The sequence below is a fragment of the Molothrus aeneus genome, chromosome 6, assembly GCF_037042795.1.
Source record: "Molothrus aeneus isolate 106 chromosome 6, BPBGC_Maene_1.0, whole genome shotgun sequence".
NCBI lineage: Eukaryota > Metazoa > Chordata > Aves > Passeriformes > Icteridae > Molothrus > Molothrus aeneus.
In genome coordinates, this window is record NC_089651.1 from 11,370,622 (window position 1) to 11,388,881 (window position 18,260).

General features: G+C 40.2%; 1 protein-coding gene across 4 annotated transcripts in view; it reads left to right on the top strand.

Moving 5' to 3' along the window:
* The window catches only part of DENND5A (DENN domain containing 5A), a 62,577-nt gene that overhangs the window by 8,885 nt on the left and 35,432 nt on the right, over positions 1-18,260 (top strand). For 2 of the 4 annotated variants that reach the window (XM_066553010.1, XM_066553012.1), the window contains exons 2-4: positions 9,916-9,987; positions 10,587-10,696; positions 11,198-11,858. In XM_066553010.1, coding sequence (XP_066409107.1) covers positions 9,916-9,987; positions 10,587-10,696; positions 11,198-11,858 — 843 coding nt within the window. The remainder of the gene's footprint in view (positions 1-9,915; positions 9,988-10,586; positions 10,697-11,197; positions 11,859-18,260) is intronic. The other 2 variants (XM_066553011.1, XM_066553013.1) reach the window with 1 other exon arrangement.

Below are 18,260 nucleotides of genomic sequence, written 5' to 3' on the forward strand. Positions count from 1 at the left end.
CCTTTTCCTTTCTTAGTGTCTTCTGTTGCACAAATTGCAGATCTATTGTGTAATGGAAATAGTGTGTCCCTCCTGACCCCTGTGGCTGTGAACACGCCTTTCATTGAAATTCTGAGGCCTGCCTCTGTTGTTTAGTTGGAAACAGACCTAAATATCTTTCTGTAAGTCTTTTTGCTTGGGCTAGAACAGAAAAGTGGTTTAGTAAAACAATTCTGGTTTTAAGACCATTCCATTGAAAATTTCTGCAAAACAGTCTTGATTAAAATACATTTTATTTTATATTGTCCATCTGTCTTCCTGTATTACATACAAAAGAGCACAAAAAGAAAAGCTATAGGAAAAATAATCTTTAGGTTGTTTTTAAAAATAGAAGCTGAGGACTATTTAAAAGCTGCTTTAGATTCTTGGTTTCTTCTGCCACTACCCTGTCCTGCCACTTCCTTGTCCCACCTCTTCCCGCCTTCCTTGCAGCAGGAGCAGAACAATAAAAACAAAAGCTTTTGGTTTCCTGACCTTACAATCTCAGAATGCAGATGGCCTCAGCTGTTTTTCTGTGGTGCTTTAAATTCATTGTTGCAGCATTTGAAACGATTCCCGGCTGTGTGTGGCAGCATGTTTTGTTATCAACTGGATCAATGCTGGGACTTAAATGATGAATGGGTATCTATTAACTCCTAGATTTTCATTTGCCACGAAGGGCTTGGAAGAATTTACCTATCAAAGGAATAAACGATTATTTGTTTCAGGCAGAGTTTACACTGAATTTCCAGTTAGCAAAATGACCTATTTTTAAAATTTATTTCATTTCACAGTGAGTTTATTTGTGTTATGATTTTTGAAACATTACTTTTCCTGAATTTTGGAAAGCAAAAGAAAATGGGAAAACAACAGGACCTTTAACGGTCAACAGGTTAGGGTTAACTCTCTTTTTTTGTCTTTCTCACCTTTTTAAAGTCTGCAGGAGGAGGAATTTTATTGCCAGTTGAATGTTCAAAGGAGTATGTTCTGCTTGGATTGGGATAAGGGGTTGTTACAAACAAGTGTGGGTTCCCTAGATGACAAACAGGAATAAAACAATCAGAGTCGTTTATGACTGGTTATGTTCTTTGTCTTTTCCCTCCTCCCTCTAAAGCAAGTCCTTCAGCTTTCCCAGAGGAAGGATGGCACTCCATCCACAATTTCACTTGCCCTGGGATCCACACCTGTGTGTTTGTAGCTCATATTCTCACCTTTGTTTCAGAAAGGCAGGCAGTGAAGTTGCTTTGCCTTCAAGGTTTTCTGTCAGGGAAAGTGGAACAGTAACTTTTATAATGAAAGTTTTAGAGGAAGTCCCAGCTGTGAAAATCAGATGTGTCACAAATCCAGTGGGATGGAGGCTGCTACAGACAGTGGCTGAAACACCTGATTCCAGTTGCTCCAACAGCAGTGCTGCAGTGAAGTGAAAGTGACCCTGAAGGTTTTTCTCACGGATAATTTAACCTGCTTTAAAAAGTGTTCAAGTCCCAGTTCCAGTATCAAATTAAGTGGTCTAATTCAGCTTGTGCTTTGCCAGGTGGTCTTGCCAATGGGGGCAGGGGGATAGGGAGTGTGGGACAGAGGGTTTGTGTGTTTCAGGATAAAAGGGAAGAATTCTTCTTTGTGTATATCTGAGCAAGAGGTTTGCTGGAGAAGGGAGTCCTCTCTAATGAGAAATACGTGCAGCTCTGTTTAAGGAGGAGGAACTGGAAGGAAGGAAGCAAGTCATAATCTGAAAGCATTTGTCTATTGATGGAGTGGCTCTTTGCTTACAGACTTGGCAGCTGCAGCTTTTCTTGAATCATGGTTTTTATTCCAAGAATTCTTGTATAATGAATTTCTTACCTTAGTCTGCCAGACTTTGAATGTTTATTTCCTGCATTTTAGAGAGGTGATTTTTTTTTCCTCTAGTTACATATGGTTTAATATTTGTTGAAGAAGGAATCAGAGAATTTTTCTGTTTTAAAAGTAAACCTTGGCTAATTCTTACTGTGTTAATAGCTCTCTGTGTATTATTGAAAGGATTTTTCTTTAGTATTATATTAGGGTGTCCTGAAAATTCAGAATGGTGGTGTTCTCCAGAAGGCTTGGCCTAGGGTTTTTTCTTTTCTTTTTTTTTTTGTTTCTTGTATGTTTTTGAAAGGCTAGATTGAATCAGCAGATTTCCATCTCATTTCACATCTATTATGGTATTATGGTTCAGGCCATATAATTGAATTACTTGTTTGATGATCCCAGTTTTCTCTTAAGACTTGAAAATAGAATATTTCACCATTTTTGTTGGCAAGTTCGAATAGGGCAAGTCTTATTTTTAACCAAACTCTTTTGCCTTCAGTTTTAAGAGACTGATTCTTGGCTTGACGGTCTTTGCATCCCTTCCTGCATCTCAAGCACCTGTATTTGCTTTCTCAGTGTAGCCAGGCCAGGTGCTGGTCATGTGTCAGTCTGAGAATCAAGAAGTCCTCAGATCTCTGTGTATGTACCATCTCTTTCCCCCAGTGCCTCCCTCTCCCCAGGTTGCCTTTATTTACTCCATACTTTCTTCTTTTCTAGATTGTGGATTCCAGAAGTGTGTGCACTCTGTTTTGCCAGTCAGCTATTTTTATTTAGACTTGGACCATGAATTTTGGAGCTGAAGTAATTTTATGTTTGATAAACATAATTATTTACTGAAGTATCTGTAGCCTTATTTTGTGTACTGAGGATGTTTGCTGGCAGAACTGGGAATCCTATTGCTGTTTATGCTGCTGGTTTTGGATTCACCTCATTCTAAGTGTTACTTTTATCTTTGGATCTAAGGCAAATTGTATCTTTGGAAACCTTTTTCTTTTCATTAGGTGCTTTGACAGGTATGGTTTTGCTCTTAAAAAATTCTCACCCAAAACGCAAGAATGAGAAAAGACATTTTGAAAATAATCTATAATGGCCTTTTCACTGAAGTATGGCTTTGTGCTTTATAGCATTTTTAAATTTGAAGCAGGGTAGAATTAGGCTGTTCTGTGAATGGTGTTTGTAGCTTAGTTGCTGTTCAAATCCCCTTGTTGTGTGACTTTTGCCTTGCAGCCCTCAGTTGTTGAAACCTCTGCTCTTTGTCTGTCAGCTGGGTCTCCAGTCTCCAGTCCCCCACCCTGCAGAGCTGGGAGGGTTCCCACCGTTACCAGATCCTTTGAGCTGTGGTGCAGAAAGTGCAGAGCTAGAGGGTGTGGCTGTAGGGTCTGTAGGGTCCTGTCAAAGCTAAATCCATTTTCTCTGGATTCTCTGTGATGAGTAGTACAGGAAAGCTGCCCTAAGTGTATGGCTCATAGTTTCTGTTGCTGGTACAAATTCTCATTGTTCTTATTCATTTGTTAATTACAGCAATATGACTGTTTCATGTTGAAGCTGTTTTATATTTAGTTCAAGACATTCATTTTAGTGACAGCAGAAATTGATAGAGTCTCTGTATGCTAAAAGATTCCAGTAAGTGTCTTTATGTGGAAAATATAAAGTTAATGTTTTAATTGCATGCTATCTAAGAATTTTTTATTTGATGATGTCATGTATACAATAAATGTACACTGAGACAGAATGAATTGAATTAATAGCAGGCTGTATCACAGGAATTTAAAGAAAGAAGCTGCCTGGCTGGGTGGAAGCAGCAAACCACTTAATCAGAACCAGCCAAGCTTTCTGGATCTTTGTTCTATAATTATTTTGAGCAGATGAGTGGACTCAGTGAACAAACAAAGGTGGCAGTATTAATCATGCCTTAAAATCAGTATTGCCACCACCATTTAGTTTGTTTTTGGGGCACTTTTTCTGGTAACTAAGGTAACCTCTTCTGACTTGCTCTCTGTTGTCATAGAGGGAAAATTGAGCTGGTCTACATCTGAGATAGCTGTTCAAAGATGTTTTTCCTAGCTGAGATGCAGGGAGAAGTTCCTGTACAGTTCTTAGTCTTGCATAAGTTTTAGAGTTGTAGCACTGCAGTCACCTTCTAAATATTAAAGCCAAATGGTAAATTGACAGCATTTTCAAAAGGCCATGACTCAGTTTTAAAAAGGCTTTATTTGCAAAGTATCCTTGGCTTTTTTTTTTTGAACAAGTTTTCCCTTTCTCATTAAGGACAACTTAAGGCACTGTTCTATTATGTAATGGAAACTTTTCATGGCAGCGCAGGATTTACAGAGAAGAACGATTTGAGATATTGAAGACAAAAAATGCAGGGTTAAAAACATTCTTACATAGAAGCAAGCTAGTCAGCAGGGAAATTTGAATTGTTAGAATCATGTACAAGTTTTCTTGGAAATTTGCATTAGAGATTTGTAAGCAATGCATGTGGAAACATGTCACATCTATGCAAGGTCATAAGTAGGTGAATCTGCAAGTTGTGTAACCTAACCATTTTTCTTATTACTTTATTGGGAAGACCCTTGTTCCCCCCCTTTCTTTTCCTGAAGAGGAATACAGAAGGCAGTGAATCATATTTTTCTCTGGGTAAATCAGCAAAGAGCTAAAATTAGACCTTCAGAGTTCATTCTTTTTAGTCCCGCTCAAAGCTGTGGAAAGCTTGGTAGATGGCATTTGCAGGTTTTGAATTGAATGTTTTAATTTTAGTTTATGGAACTCTTTTTTTTCCTTGTTATAATCTTACAAAAACGTCATATCCATTGATATGGATAGCTTCATGCAGATTGATGCATGACACTTGGAAAGAAATGCTTCCTGCCTAGGTTGGAGACTCTATCAGTTGTTAAGTCCTAATTCTCATCAGACCAAGACACATACACTGCTGTCCACTGCTCACAGGTGGAGCAGCAAGAGAAGTAACACAGGTAAGAAGGGGGAGAAAAATAACTGAGAGCCAGGGAGGTTTCCAGCATACCCTGCAAATCTCTGTGGTGATGTGGCTCATGTTCAGTGTTAGGTGACTCAGGAAGGGACTGATAAAATTAGGTGTACTTGTTAGCTCAGCGTAGGATACTTGCAGTGCATGCATTAGCTGCTCTAATGTGGTGGTAATTGCAAAGTCCAAATTACAGATATGTAGGCCAGCATAATTTCAGGTGGTGTAAATGAAGTTGGAACTGAAAGCCCATCATGGTTCCATACATTGCAAACAGTATTAGGTGGCTGTTGGAGCAGCGGTGTGAGCTGCCATGCAGCAGTGAAAAGGGGAGCGGGACTGTTTGAGCTGGATCTTCCAAATAAATGTAATGTGTTTCAACTCTCTGGTCATCCTGAGCAGGTTTGTAGTTTGCTTTATGCACACAATTCAGTCCCTCAGGTTCAGTTTACTGAAAAGAAGTGAGATGGAGGTGTTGGAGAATTACCTGCCTCTGATGTGGGATTTAATCCTCTTGGTGCTGAGTGTCCCCCTCTGTGGTCTGAGCCTGCTCTCAGCTGAGCTCTGCCTGCCCAGGAAGAGCCAGGCCAAGCCTGCAGCCTTGGCCATCCCTCAGCCAAGGAGATTTCCTCAGAGGCTGTGTCTAGCTGGTGACTTCCCTTTTGATGAGCAAGCTGACTCCAATAGCTCAAGTCTTTCATGCATGTCTTCTCAAATTACACGGTGGTGTGGTTTAAGGCAGCCCCACACAGCCTCTCACTCCCCTCCTGTGGAATGGGTGAGGGAATCAGAAGTCTGAAAGTGGGAAAACTCTCAGGTCAGGATAGCAACAGCTTAATAGGTAAAGCAAAAGAGGAATTATTCACCACCACCCCTGGGCAGGCAGGTGCTCAGCCATCTCCAGGGCAGCAGGGATCTATCATGTTTCTTTCATGTTTAATGGGGAGGGTTGGTAAAGCGTGAAAAATGGGAGAGGAAGCAAAGAGCATTACCAGAGCTGGGTGATGGTTGCTGGTGTTGAAAAATCTATTTATTATGTGGCATGGCAGGAGCCAGCAGGTATTGAGCTGGGCCTCAGGAGGAGGGCTGGCTTCAGGAGCTAGCAGGTATTAGAACTTCAGCTCACCAGTTTCACTGCCTCTGTGTCTGTGGTTTACTTTCTGCTTCCCTCCTGTTTTGGGGAATCACCATGAGCTAATTAAGCTGTTTGTGTGGCTGAACTGGATTAGTGAAATTTTCATCTTTGTTAACCCTTTCTTTATTCTCTATTTGTTTATTTTTAATCCATGTTTTTTCACTGATCCTATTTTGAGTGGGATGACACAGGGAGCAGGTTTTTTTCCAATTACAAAGAAATTCTGAGATGCTCTGTTTCACTGTCATTCCCCTGCTGGGTGCATTGCCAGGGCTGCAGTAAACTGGTGCTTATGGATTTGTACTGTGCCTGGTGAAATTCTATTTCTCTATGCTTTCATGATATTGTTTACATTGCAAAATGCAGTGGGATTCTTACTGTTTTGAAGGTTTGATGTTGGCCTGAAACTTCCTGAAGTATTGCTGGGTGTTTATGGATTTTGTATGTTGTTTGACATTTCTTGACAAATAATCTTATAGTTGTAGCTGTTTGATCATTGATTCTGATTTAAGTCCAAGGTAGTTGCAACTTTGCAGTGTGTGGGACATTTTGCATCTTGATTTTTGTAGAGCTTTTCCTCTGATATAACAAACACCTGAGTGGCAAATGTGTACGTGAAGAACATCAATGGTGTTTGAAAGACCTCTTTAGTCTTCAGCAGGCAATACTGTCTTCCATTAAAAACCTCCAAAGTTTTCCTTTTGCATGGAACGTGTATAACAGAAAGAAATTATTTTTAGATAAATAATTTCTAAGGACCTCTTTACTATAACTTGGATAAGGAAGTACTTTCTAGCCATTTCTTCTAAGGGAGAGAAACCTTGTGAAAAACATGATATGAGGATAGCACTCCTTTGATAGTTGTTAAGTGTGGGGACTTGCTCTCTAGCTCAACTTATGGGATACATCATATCTTTATCAGTTTATTTCCTCTTGTGCCTTCATTTCCTTAGTTGTAGAATACAACTGTCCATTTCTTCTGGTGGGTTGGTCTCTTGCATTTGCTAAAATTGCTCTTCACTCTTTTTATCAAAATCATTTCAATTATTCCTGAATAAATCCACTAACTGAAGGAAACCAAGATTAGCTCAGTTGGTTAGAGCGTGGTGCTAATAACATGAAGGCTGTGGCTTGATTCCTGTTACTTAAGAATTGGACTCAGTGATCCTTGTAGGTCCCTTCCAGCTCAGAATATCCTTTTAATTCTGTCACTCTGTAGTTCACACAGAGACAGATCTCAAAACCTTGAGTTATTTTTGCTGCTGGAGATGTGCTGCAGTTGGAGCTTTGCTGTACCAGGGTGTCTCTGTTTGAGGCTGATCATAAATGTAGAAATTCAGGGTCAATTACTTTTTGCCTCTGGATGTAAGTCAGTATTGTTTGTGGATTTTCCCCCTCCCCACTGCTGATGGCTGTCTAGTGACAACCACTAGAGAGGAGGGAAGGGGGAGCCCAGGAAAAGGAAATAGTGGTGCTCAGGTTCCCTTTACTTGTAATGGCCAGAAAATAGAGTGTCCAGTGTCCTGGAGTTGCACAGATCACCTGGGCTGAGCTTTCCAACATTGCTGAGCTGTCCCTTGACGTTCCCTGCCTTGTTTGAACCAGTATCTTTGGGAGCCAGCATGGTCCAGTAGTTTGTGGTATTCCAAGCATGAAGGCTCTCCCAAAAGAGCTGGCTGGGGATGGCAGACTGTGCTGCTGTGGAAGGGGAGAGGAGCACCCTGCAGAGCTGGCAGCAGTATTCCAGCAGGGCAGGCTGGAGAGGAGAGGGAGGGGAGAGCAGGGTGCTGCTGTGTCTGTGCAACAGCTGAGTGCCTTGATGGATGGCAGCAAGGCCTGACAGGGCTCCTTATGTTTCTGTCTGAATCAGGACTCAGTGGTTTCCAGAAATCAATTTTAGTCCTTTCATTAAATTACAGACAGACTCCAGCTCTAAAAAATTTAAGAGTGTGTTGGTGAGAATGTCTCTTGGGAGGAGATGGTGCAAGGCTTCTTTAAATAGGTAAACATCCATTCAGTGTTTGTTAGGGTTTGGGATTTTTCTTAATCATAAGGAACCAGGAGCATCATGTATTTTGCAGTGTTACTACTCTTAATGAAAAGGTTTTCAAATCACAGATCTTCCTTTTTAATTTCAAATGTATAGCCTTGCACAAGGGTGAACTCAGTGATTGTGCTGTGTGGTTTCCAAGTTCGGGAGAAAATTTGGCCTTCGTGTATTTTCTCTCCTCTACGTAGTATGTGGAAGATAAAAAAAAGCCAGCCAAGGAACAAAACAGCTTAGTACATGTCTGAGGTTTTTCCTCAATTATCTAAAAGTTGACATTACATCATCTGCACAGATGTAAATATAGAAAACAGTAGGTGTGTTAAATCTCCTGACATACTTTTAAAAGCTTTTTACAGAGGACTGACTTCACTTGAGTGGATGTTTGTGTCAGTAGAGATGTGGCATTATGTCCATTTTTCTTTCTGGGAGACTGAAAGTTTCTTTAAATGCTTATTTTCATCTTTTATGGTTATGTTAGCTGCGGAAATGCTGTTATCTTTTCTGTCTTTAGCTCTACTCTTTCATAAGGTGGTTATATTTCAGTGAAGTTGTGTCCTGGTTATTCCTAACTATTCCTCTTTCTACTTGTTTCAGATTTTCCCAAATATGCATTTTTTTTTTCTTTCTGAACAATGATATTATTGAATGATATGGTTGAACAGATTAATAAATAATGTAGCTGTGTGGTTTTGTATGAAAATTAGCTGAGCTGTTGATTTTTAAGACAAATAATGAAAGCAATGCCTCCTTCAATTTCAGTGCTAAAACCCAGAGAATTAGCAAAATAGGTGTGAATATTTTGGGTATTGTGAGACCTGTCCTAGGTCCTGATTCAGGGTAAGTTCCCTGAGATAATATTTAGACTTCAAGAAAATCCGCAGTTACCAGGCTTCTCAGCTGTCACAGGACTCGTTAAGCATTCACTGGAAATTCTGTTTGCTTTGGTGTAATGTGTTTGTTAGGTTCTGTATTGTGCCGAGGCAGTGCTGCAAGATCTCTGTCTGTGGCTACTTAGTGCAAGTAAGTGTCGTGCCAAATAAAGATTCTAACTTGGCTTTGAAATTGAACTTTAAATATTACTCTAGATGTCCAAAACAAACCCAACCAATTCTGAAATCAATTTCTATTGCCTTGTAATTGCTGCATGTAAGAAAACAAGAGAGGAGTTGGAGTGTGTTTTCTCTTTTGCAGGTGTTGCTGAAATAGTTCCATTTATTTAAAGCATATGATTTCATGCAATTGTGCCTGATTGTTGGTGCAGCTGTCAACAGCTGCATGCTTATTTAGCTAATTGCATTCTAGTAATATAGCTAAGCTTATTTTAAGATACACAGTTGTACATTTTTGTTTTTTTAAAGCAACTGCTCACACTCAGACTATTTACTGCAGAAAGTTCTGTGCTATCACAATGAGCTGTCATTGCTCTAGAGGAAATTTAAGAGCTTCTACACAAGACTTTCAGCCAATCTAATCTATGGATAGCACCTGTGGAAAGCTGGACCATGCCACTTAAATTAATACACTTCTAAAGGCCTTGAAATGGTCTTGTCCTTGGGGTCAGTTTCATCATCTGCTCTTTGGAAATATTTTGTAGTTAAAATGTGAAACTTTAGTTTCACAAGCAGCTTATTCCTACTGCATCAGTGTTCTGGTTGTGTGTACAGGAACAGTGAGCTTCTCTGACATATTGATCATCTCCTTCTAGAAATTTGTAGGTAAAATGAGAAATTTGTATAAGTTGTATTTGTAGAAAAAGTATATTGGGGAAGTAGACTGTCCTGCATGCTAATTCTGGATATTTGTATGTTTTTTACTGGTGTGTGTCAGCGACGTGATCATGATCAACAGTGTGAAATGTATAATGCAGTGTTGTTTTTATTTGTTATATAGCTTTATGCCAGTATATACAGGCCTCTAAAACCCGAGATGGTGGCAGCCGTTTCATTTCAAGTGCAACAGAAGGTAAAGGAAAAAGTGTGGGGCAAAAAAAAAGCATTTTGTTTATCTGATGCTCTATCTTCATGGACATTTATGTGGTTCTTGACCTTCTAACCTTCTAGACTCTTCCTTCACAGCTAACTTCTTGCAATAGATGGTGGTTATCTTTTTTCCTGAGTCTTGAAAATGAAATTAAGAGATCTCATGATGTCACTTGTATGTCTATCTAAAAGTTGCATCATCTTTGCATTTTGTCTATTTGTGCTTTTCTTCAGTAACAAAATTGCACTGAAACTGAAGCTTTTGTTGTGTTTTAACAAGAATCTGAAATATCTGAAGAGTGGCTTAGAGAATTGCTGTCATGACCACAATCTCAAGATTGCCACACTTAAGGAAAAGCACAGATACTCAGCAACACAGAAGTGTTACAAAGCTAATCCTTGCTAATATCTGCAGTCTGACTATATGCTAACCAACTGTCTGCATTTTCTGTTTCTCTTAAAAGGAATGTGTCCTTAATTCACTTACCCTCGAGTCTACCTGCTGATGTCCTGCTTTTTGGCCTTGTTTTTGCTCAAAAAGGGAATGAAATATTTACTTGTGTGTTTTTCTTTCATCTGCAGGGGAAAACTTTGAACAGACTCCGTTAAGACGCACATTTAAATCCAAAGTTCTTGCTCGCTATCCTGAGAATGTTGAATGGAACCCTTTTGACCAGGATGCAGTGGGAATGGTCAGTATCACTTCATGGCTTTTGGGTTATTTTTTTTTTTGTTACATTCTAGAGAATTAGTAGGGAAATAAATTAGTCTGCAATCAATGAATCTTTTTTTGTGCGTGATTTTTCCATTTAATAGAATGTGGTGTATCTTAATTTAGATAAAATACAGTAGTTTTCTCTGTCAGGTTTCTGGTCTTGGTGACCAGAAAAGTACTTTCCTTTGCGTGGGTTTGAATTTTATTATTTTATTCATAAAAAAATATGAGGCTGGTAACAAAATAGTAATAAGTTTCAATAGAAATTGCCTGCAGGCCTTTGGATAAATTCCTTTTGTTTTTCTGATTTAGACCCATATCACTGTATTGTGCAGAAATGTAACACTTAATAGAATTTAAAGTGAAATGCCATGGCAGCCTGTGGATTTCAGATCCCATTTTCACCAATGCTTCTGCAGGCAGGGGGAGAGAAAAGCGTTTTTTAATGGATATTGTCTCCCCTTCCCCTTTTTTGTAGCTGTGTATGCCTAAAGGGCTTGCTTTCAAGACACAAGCAGATTGCAGAGAACCTCAGTTCCACTCCTTCATTATTACCCGTGAAGATGGCTCGAGGACATTTGGATTTTCCCTCACGTTTTTTGAGGAAGTCACTAGCAAACAGATCTGCAGTGCAATGCAGACCCTGTATCATATGCACAATGCTGAATATGACATTCTTCACAGCCCTCCCACCAATGACAAGGAGAGCTGCAGCAGCACTGGGGACCTCAATGGCACCTCTGTCTCAAAGCTACAGCGGTTTAACTCCTATGACATCAGCAGAGACACTCTCTATGTCTCCAAGTGCATTTGTCTGATTACTCCAATGTCTTTCATGAAAGCTTGTAAGAAAGTTCTAGAACAGCTTCACCAAGCAGTGACTTCACCTCAGCCACCGCCGCTACCTTTAGAAAGCTACATCTACAATATTCTCTATGAGGTTCCTCTTCCTCCAGCAGGAAGGTCATTGAAGTTTTCAGGTGTTTATGGACCAATTATCTGCCAGAGGCCAAGCACCAATGAACTACCATTGTTTGATTTTCCTGTTAAAGAAGTTTTTGAATTGCTTGGAGTAGAAAATGTGGTTCAACTCTTTACCTGTGCCCTTTTGGAGTTTCAGATACTGCTTTATTCACAGCGTGAGTACTTGGGTTTTGTTTTCTTATCTTGTATTGGCACAAGATCTTACTGTGTCGTGAATGCTAAAAGCACCACAAACAGCAGAATAGCTGCATTAAAGTGGCATGAGCATGCTATTGCAGTCTGACTGATCTGTCTGCAGGTCTTCAGGTAAAGAAAGGCACTGTAAGGAGAGTGTTGCATTGGCTCCTGCTGTTAGACACCTAAACTTAAAACTGGCTTTTCACATAATCTCCTCTATTTGTGGTTTGGCTGACCCCTTTATTGTTGGCTCTGGAACTGTGCTAGTGGATAGAGCAGTTTGCCTTTTCCATGTTCCTGTCTAGCTGCTCAGCTGAATTCCCTGCTATCTCTGCAGAACTAGCCATGCATTCTGAAACAATACACAGTCAATAATGTATACCTTTGGTTCTGAAGAAGAGTTAATCATGCAAATACAGTTTTCTCTTGGAGTACCCAAAGTCACATTTTAGTTGTTACTTTGAAAGATAAGTACCTGAAAAAAGTTTTGACTGAGCTCAAATCCCAAATCTCCATGAAGGCCTTGAAACAGTTACAGCTCTGAAGGCACAGAGTTGAAGCTTGCTTTGAAGAGGATGGGCAGCAACTGAGCTGAAATAGCATGTTTATCAATTAGTGAGTAGTGTGGGAGTGGTATCTATTTTCTGTGTTGAAATTTGTGGATGCTGGCCTTCTTACTCCACATCCTGTTGCTCTAAGACAGACTATGTGGAATTATGCCAAAAGATAATTTCTGTACTTTTTTTTTTGGCCCAAGCTGACTAACATTAGTCCAGACTCACCCATTCAGAATGGTGTGGTTTAAGCAGACAGCCTGCATTTTGAACACTACTTTATAGTAATGGTTAGGAAGCCTAAGAGATCCCAAGACAAATTCAGGGCTAGTCCATGGTGTTACTGAAATTTGTTTTCAGTGCTTACTTCCCTTGAGCTGTAACTGAAATAGGTAGAACATAGATAGCAACTATTTACAAAATATTACCTACATTTATCAGCAGCCTTCTCCAAGCATGAAATACAGATTTTATGTTGTGTGTTAAGATCTGTGCATAGACTAAAGCTAAGGATGGATCTGTGTGTACAATCAGGGTGATTAAAAGTCTGTAATGGCATCAGGGTGTTAAATTACAGTTGTATCATTTTATAGACACTGTGAACTGCAAGAGAAAAGCTGCACAGTAATTCAGATGCAGTCAAAAAAACTTACTGAACTCTGTAGTGGTTACTCGCTTGGATTTAAAAAAACAAATTCAAAGCAAATCTTGAAATACTTGTCTAGCAGTCAAGTTTCTTTTGTGGTTTCCCCTGAAATGGATTAGGCATTGATATGTTTGAGATTCAGGGAGAGTTTCTGTGGACACCTGTGTCCCACCAGTGGAGGATTCGAACATGAGCACCCTTCCTGAAGAAAGGTGTGGTGCTGTTGGCCTCTGGAGGTGTCTGAGGTTCCTGTGGAGGGTTGGCAGCTCCATGTGTCCATCACCATGTGGGAGCAGTGCTCCTGGAGCTGCCTCCAGCCATCCCCTTGTGAGTGCTCTGTTGTTCCAGGCTGGAGCTCAGCTCACTTCTGGGCTAGCCTGCTGGATTCTGGCTTCTCTTTCCAAGCCCATTTAATAAAAGGTTCAGCTTTCTGTCTTGGGTCCTTTCCAGGTGTCTGATCAGTGGCTAATTAAAGAGGCTTAAAATAGCCCTGGAACACTTGAGTTTCTTGTTTGCAGGCTCAGACATTTGGAGTTCAGAGGGATGAGGGATCCGTTAGGACACTTTCTGCCCACTGTTTCCCTGCCTCACCCCAAGCTTGGGCTGAGCTGGGCTGTGTTGTACATTTTATGGAGGTGTCTCATCTCTCTGTCAAGTTCTCATTTTAGTTTTTGGTTGAAAAGTCTTCCTTGAGTAGAAAAATAATTTTAGTTAATTGTTTGCTGTCTTCTGAGCCTCAGGCTTGGTGAACTGGCTGCAGCAGTGCCTTCTCAGTAATAGCAGGCAATTGTTTCTTTTTAAACATAGCTTCTCTTAAGGACTTTCTGAGGGATTTAATCTCTCTGCTTTTTTGTTCTGTTTTCTTTAGTTTTTGTTTGTTTGCCTCTGTTATTCTTTTCAACTGGAATATGGTGCTAATATATTCTCCTCTTTCTTCAGTATTGAGTAACATCTTCAGGTTGAGTAACATCTGTTTTTTGCTCTTTGTAAAGCAGGAAATATTGAATGGAGCTACAGGCGATTGTGCACTCAGTTCTAAGTGGAATCAGGGATTGCTTTACTTTTGTAAAGCCTTTTTCATGTTCTTGCATGCACACCACTGTGAGTCTAGGTTGTCCTTCAGAATATAAATACTGAGTTTTTAAATGTCCTTTTGAGTTTGTTCAACCCAAGACAGCTGAGGTGACTGAGAAATTTCTTGTTCTCCTAGGTCAGGTGAGATTTTGATACTCATTGAGTGGATTTAGATTTAGAACAGTACATGTCAGGATCAGCAGATTTGTAAGATTTACTTGGAAAAATACCCCAAAAACAAACACACACAAAATAATGAAAGACCACCAAAATAAAAACCAAACCCCAAACCTCTTGGAGGTCTGGTGGAACTAGATCATCTTGAGGTCCCTTTCAACCCAAACCTTTTCATAATTATATGTCTCTATGAATTTGTTGCCAAGTGCAATCCTTTTGGAAACAAATTATTTTAGTGTTTTAAGTTTCAGTCAGTCCTTGGAGTAGGAGTAACTTCACTTGGCAGTGAAAGTGTTTTGGTTTAAGATTCCTTTGACATGTTTCTGACTTGATGCTTCTGGAAATTCTTCTTTTGTCCCACTATGTTGGCAGAGCCTTGTGTATTTTGGATTGCTGTAAGCCAAGTGCAGGGAATGAATGCCTCAATTGGATTGTCCTGTTGAGAGACCTGTCTACCATTTGGAAAAGTGCCAGAGAGGGAGGAATTTGAGGATGCTGCTAGTGCTGAGGAACTCTGGAGAGAGTCAGTGGTGCTGGAGGCCTGTGGGAAGTGCCCTTGCCAGATATTCTGTGGGAGCTGGTTTGCATTCCTGCAATTGATGTTGCTCTTGTAACTGTGAAATAGACTTATTCCTTATCTCAGAGAGCACCTAGAGCTCTTCTGAAAAGTGTGTACTGAGTTAAGACAGCTGTGAAATCTGCTTGGAGGTAATTTTTCTAAACAGCTAGAAACAAAAAACGGAGAAATGTAATGCACTGCTGCCACAGACTGTGCTCTAGGACAGTTTTATTTTCTGGGTGGCAGCTGTCTGCTGCCATGTTACAGTACAAATAAGGGTTTCTTTCTGCTCTGCCTTTGAATCCTCCTCATCTTTGTTCATTTGTTTAAAATAATGTTCATTCTGGAGATTTAAGGTATTAATGTCTTTGCAGTATTACTCTGTGCTGCCTAGCTCTGATCTCTTGCATAGGACACTCTGGTTATGCCTCCAGTATTTAGGAACCTTGCTGCTTGAATCCCTCTATCAGACACACAACAGGAGATAATTCACCCCACTGCTTCTGCTAACCACAGCTGGCTCTTACTGCAGCTACAGGGCTTTTTGATGTGCCTTGTGAGTGACTTGACAAATACAACAGCATTTCATTGTGATCCATGAAGTAGGAAGATTAAAAGGAAAAAGTGTTCCAAAATGTGATGGTATAATTGTTTTAAATTTGGCTGAGTCAGAGGATTTCTGTGGGCACTTGACAGACTTCTCTCTGGTAGAATGTGAAAACGGGGAGGTGGAATTATGGTTTCTAAAGCTGCCAGCTTCTTCCCATCCTGTTCCTCTTTTTCCAGGCACAGGACCTCTCTATTTATTCTTTTATTTTTGAAATCTTGTACAGATAAATATTATTGTGTAACTTCTCATACACACTTTAAGAGATAATGTATTTTATTTACAGCAGTTGGTTAGAATAACAAATCATGCTTTTTCTGTGTTCTTAAGTGGCCATATTAAAAAAAGTAGTGGATTTTCTTTTCCTTGCCCAGTGATCAGTTAAGCACTTTCCCATCTAACAGTGCCCTAGTCATATGTCATTATTTCCCCACTAGTGCTTGTGTACAATACTAGGCCAAAAGATCATGTCATTGACTCCAGAAAAAGCACATTCTGATTTCAAGGACAAGAGCAACAGCACTGCTGAAACACTTCTTCACTCTTGTAATCTTTTTGTTGTTGTTTTTTTTTAATCTTCTCTAATTCTTTGGTACAAGAATTGTGCTGCTTGCTTCTTTAAACCCAAAACTCCCTCCATACCCTCTCTGGGTAGGTATAACTTATGAAAACATAGGAGTTATTTTGGTTTATATTTTCATGCTTCTTGCCTTTGTCCTTGCCTTTTGCCAGTAGCAGAATGCAGTCACTGTTACTTGCAGGCTGCAGCTGGGCAAGCCAGATCTTTGGGAGTGGTTTAAGCCTTGTGGATATCCCAGGATCAGAGAGCTGCTTTTGCAGAGAGCTCCCTGGCAGGAGGTGGCTGCCCACTGGATAGAAACTCTGACCTATTGATGTTACTGTATAATTAATGTGGAAGGCTGATACTAAAGTTAGCCTAATGACAAAGGGAGAAGTTGTATTTAAATTATCCAGCAGGATCAGACAGGGGGTTTTGTGTAGTAGGAAAACACTGTTTCTATTTTAAGACTTGTACTTCCAGATAAACAAGCTGAATACAAACCAGCTGCAATGTTTGTGTATCTATGGCTACATTTAAAGGTCCTTTAAAAAGTGAAGAAAATGGGGTATGGAATAGAATCTTCCTCTTCCCAAAGCTTATCATTAATTCATCACTTCTTTGCAGTCAGGCTGTGATTAAAGCTGCAAACCCATATGTAGGTGTGCAGACAGAAGCTGGTGTCCAGGCAGAGTAGGGGACTGTTGCTGTGATGTTCATTGGTATTTCACTCCAAATAAGCTTTTGGCAAAAGCTTTAACCTGTTTAAGCTGTTCTCACCTGTTCTGGTTGAAGGGTCCTTCATGGCAGGTCTGCTGTGACAGGTAGTTCCATCAAACCATCAACCAATAACCTTTTCCACCAGCCCTGCTTGATGTGAAGATTAAAAATCAAAAGCGTAAGTTGCAGAATTATGGGTGATGTTAGCAAAACCTGTGCTGAGTTCCTCTTAGGTTGTGGGGCTCTTTGCAGACCCCAAACTCTGCAACTTTTTCCCCAGACAAAATAAATCGTGAATGCCAAGAACTGAATTTATTGGCCTTTCTTTTTTCTTCTGTCTGAAGTCTTGAGTGGAGGCTGGCCAAAAGATAGAATCAAAGCCATCAACTTGGGAAGTGCTCTGTTAAGCTGAATTTTTCTCCAAAGTGTTTAGAACAAATGTTATTCTTGCAGTTTCCACCTGCCCTCTGTGACAGTATGCAACAGCTTCAGAAACCTCAGCAGCTGAGCCTGCCCATTCAAGTGTATTTTTCAGTTTCACAGTGTCTGTAGTTGTGTGAAAGGTGAAGACCAGGCATCTCCCACACCTTAATACTCACATATGAAGGTTACTGACTTTTTCTCTTCCTTGTATTCCCTCCACTTTCCTGGCTGGAGCTGGATGTTGTTGCAGTATCATGAAAAGGCATCCTGTGTCTCCAGTTTGTGCTGCATTTATAGCCTGACAGAAGGCAGGAATTGCCCTAGTTGTGTGAGTGTTTTATACCCTTTCCAGCCTGGCAGCTGGAAGGCAGTTGGGATGTTTCAGCAGCTGTATTGGAACATACATCTGGTGCTGCCTCCCCCTTTATGGGATTTCAAAAATCCTTGGAGATGACTCTGTAGTTACAGATGAAGGGGATGCAATGTTTGCTCAGCAGTGTGAACTGCTGTAGCCACCAGTGCTACATAAAAAGATGTCTCAGTGTGTTGCACAGGTATTTTAACACTGCTTCTAAGTTCTAGGAGGACATGAGTTGTTTTTACATTGAACTGAGGCTTTGGTCATGCATTGCAAAGGCTAAACAAAGCTGATCCTTTTCATTTTCTGCATAGTTATTTCAGTCACACTGTTGGGTTGGCTGCTATACAGCATGCTTTATGGACATTTAAACACTCTTTGAAAAAATGTTTATCTGAGAGATACCAGATGCCTTGGGTTTCATCCAAGGCTTCCATAGAAAGCCCTGAGCACAGAGAAAAGAAATTATTTCTGATGTGTTTCTTAGCTGATTACAATATTGCTTCTGTGTTCAAACTGGTGCTCCTGGTGACCCTGGTATAGGTAGCAGAAAGTGACTTAGCATGCATTAAGGGTTAGTTTGCTCATTTCCATATGACTTGTAGAATGACCTACTTTGGGTTGAGCTCTCTTTGTTGTTTCAGCAAAATGTGCTGGGTGTGCAGGTCTGGGTTTTCATTATGATGCCACTCAGCTAGCACTG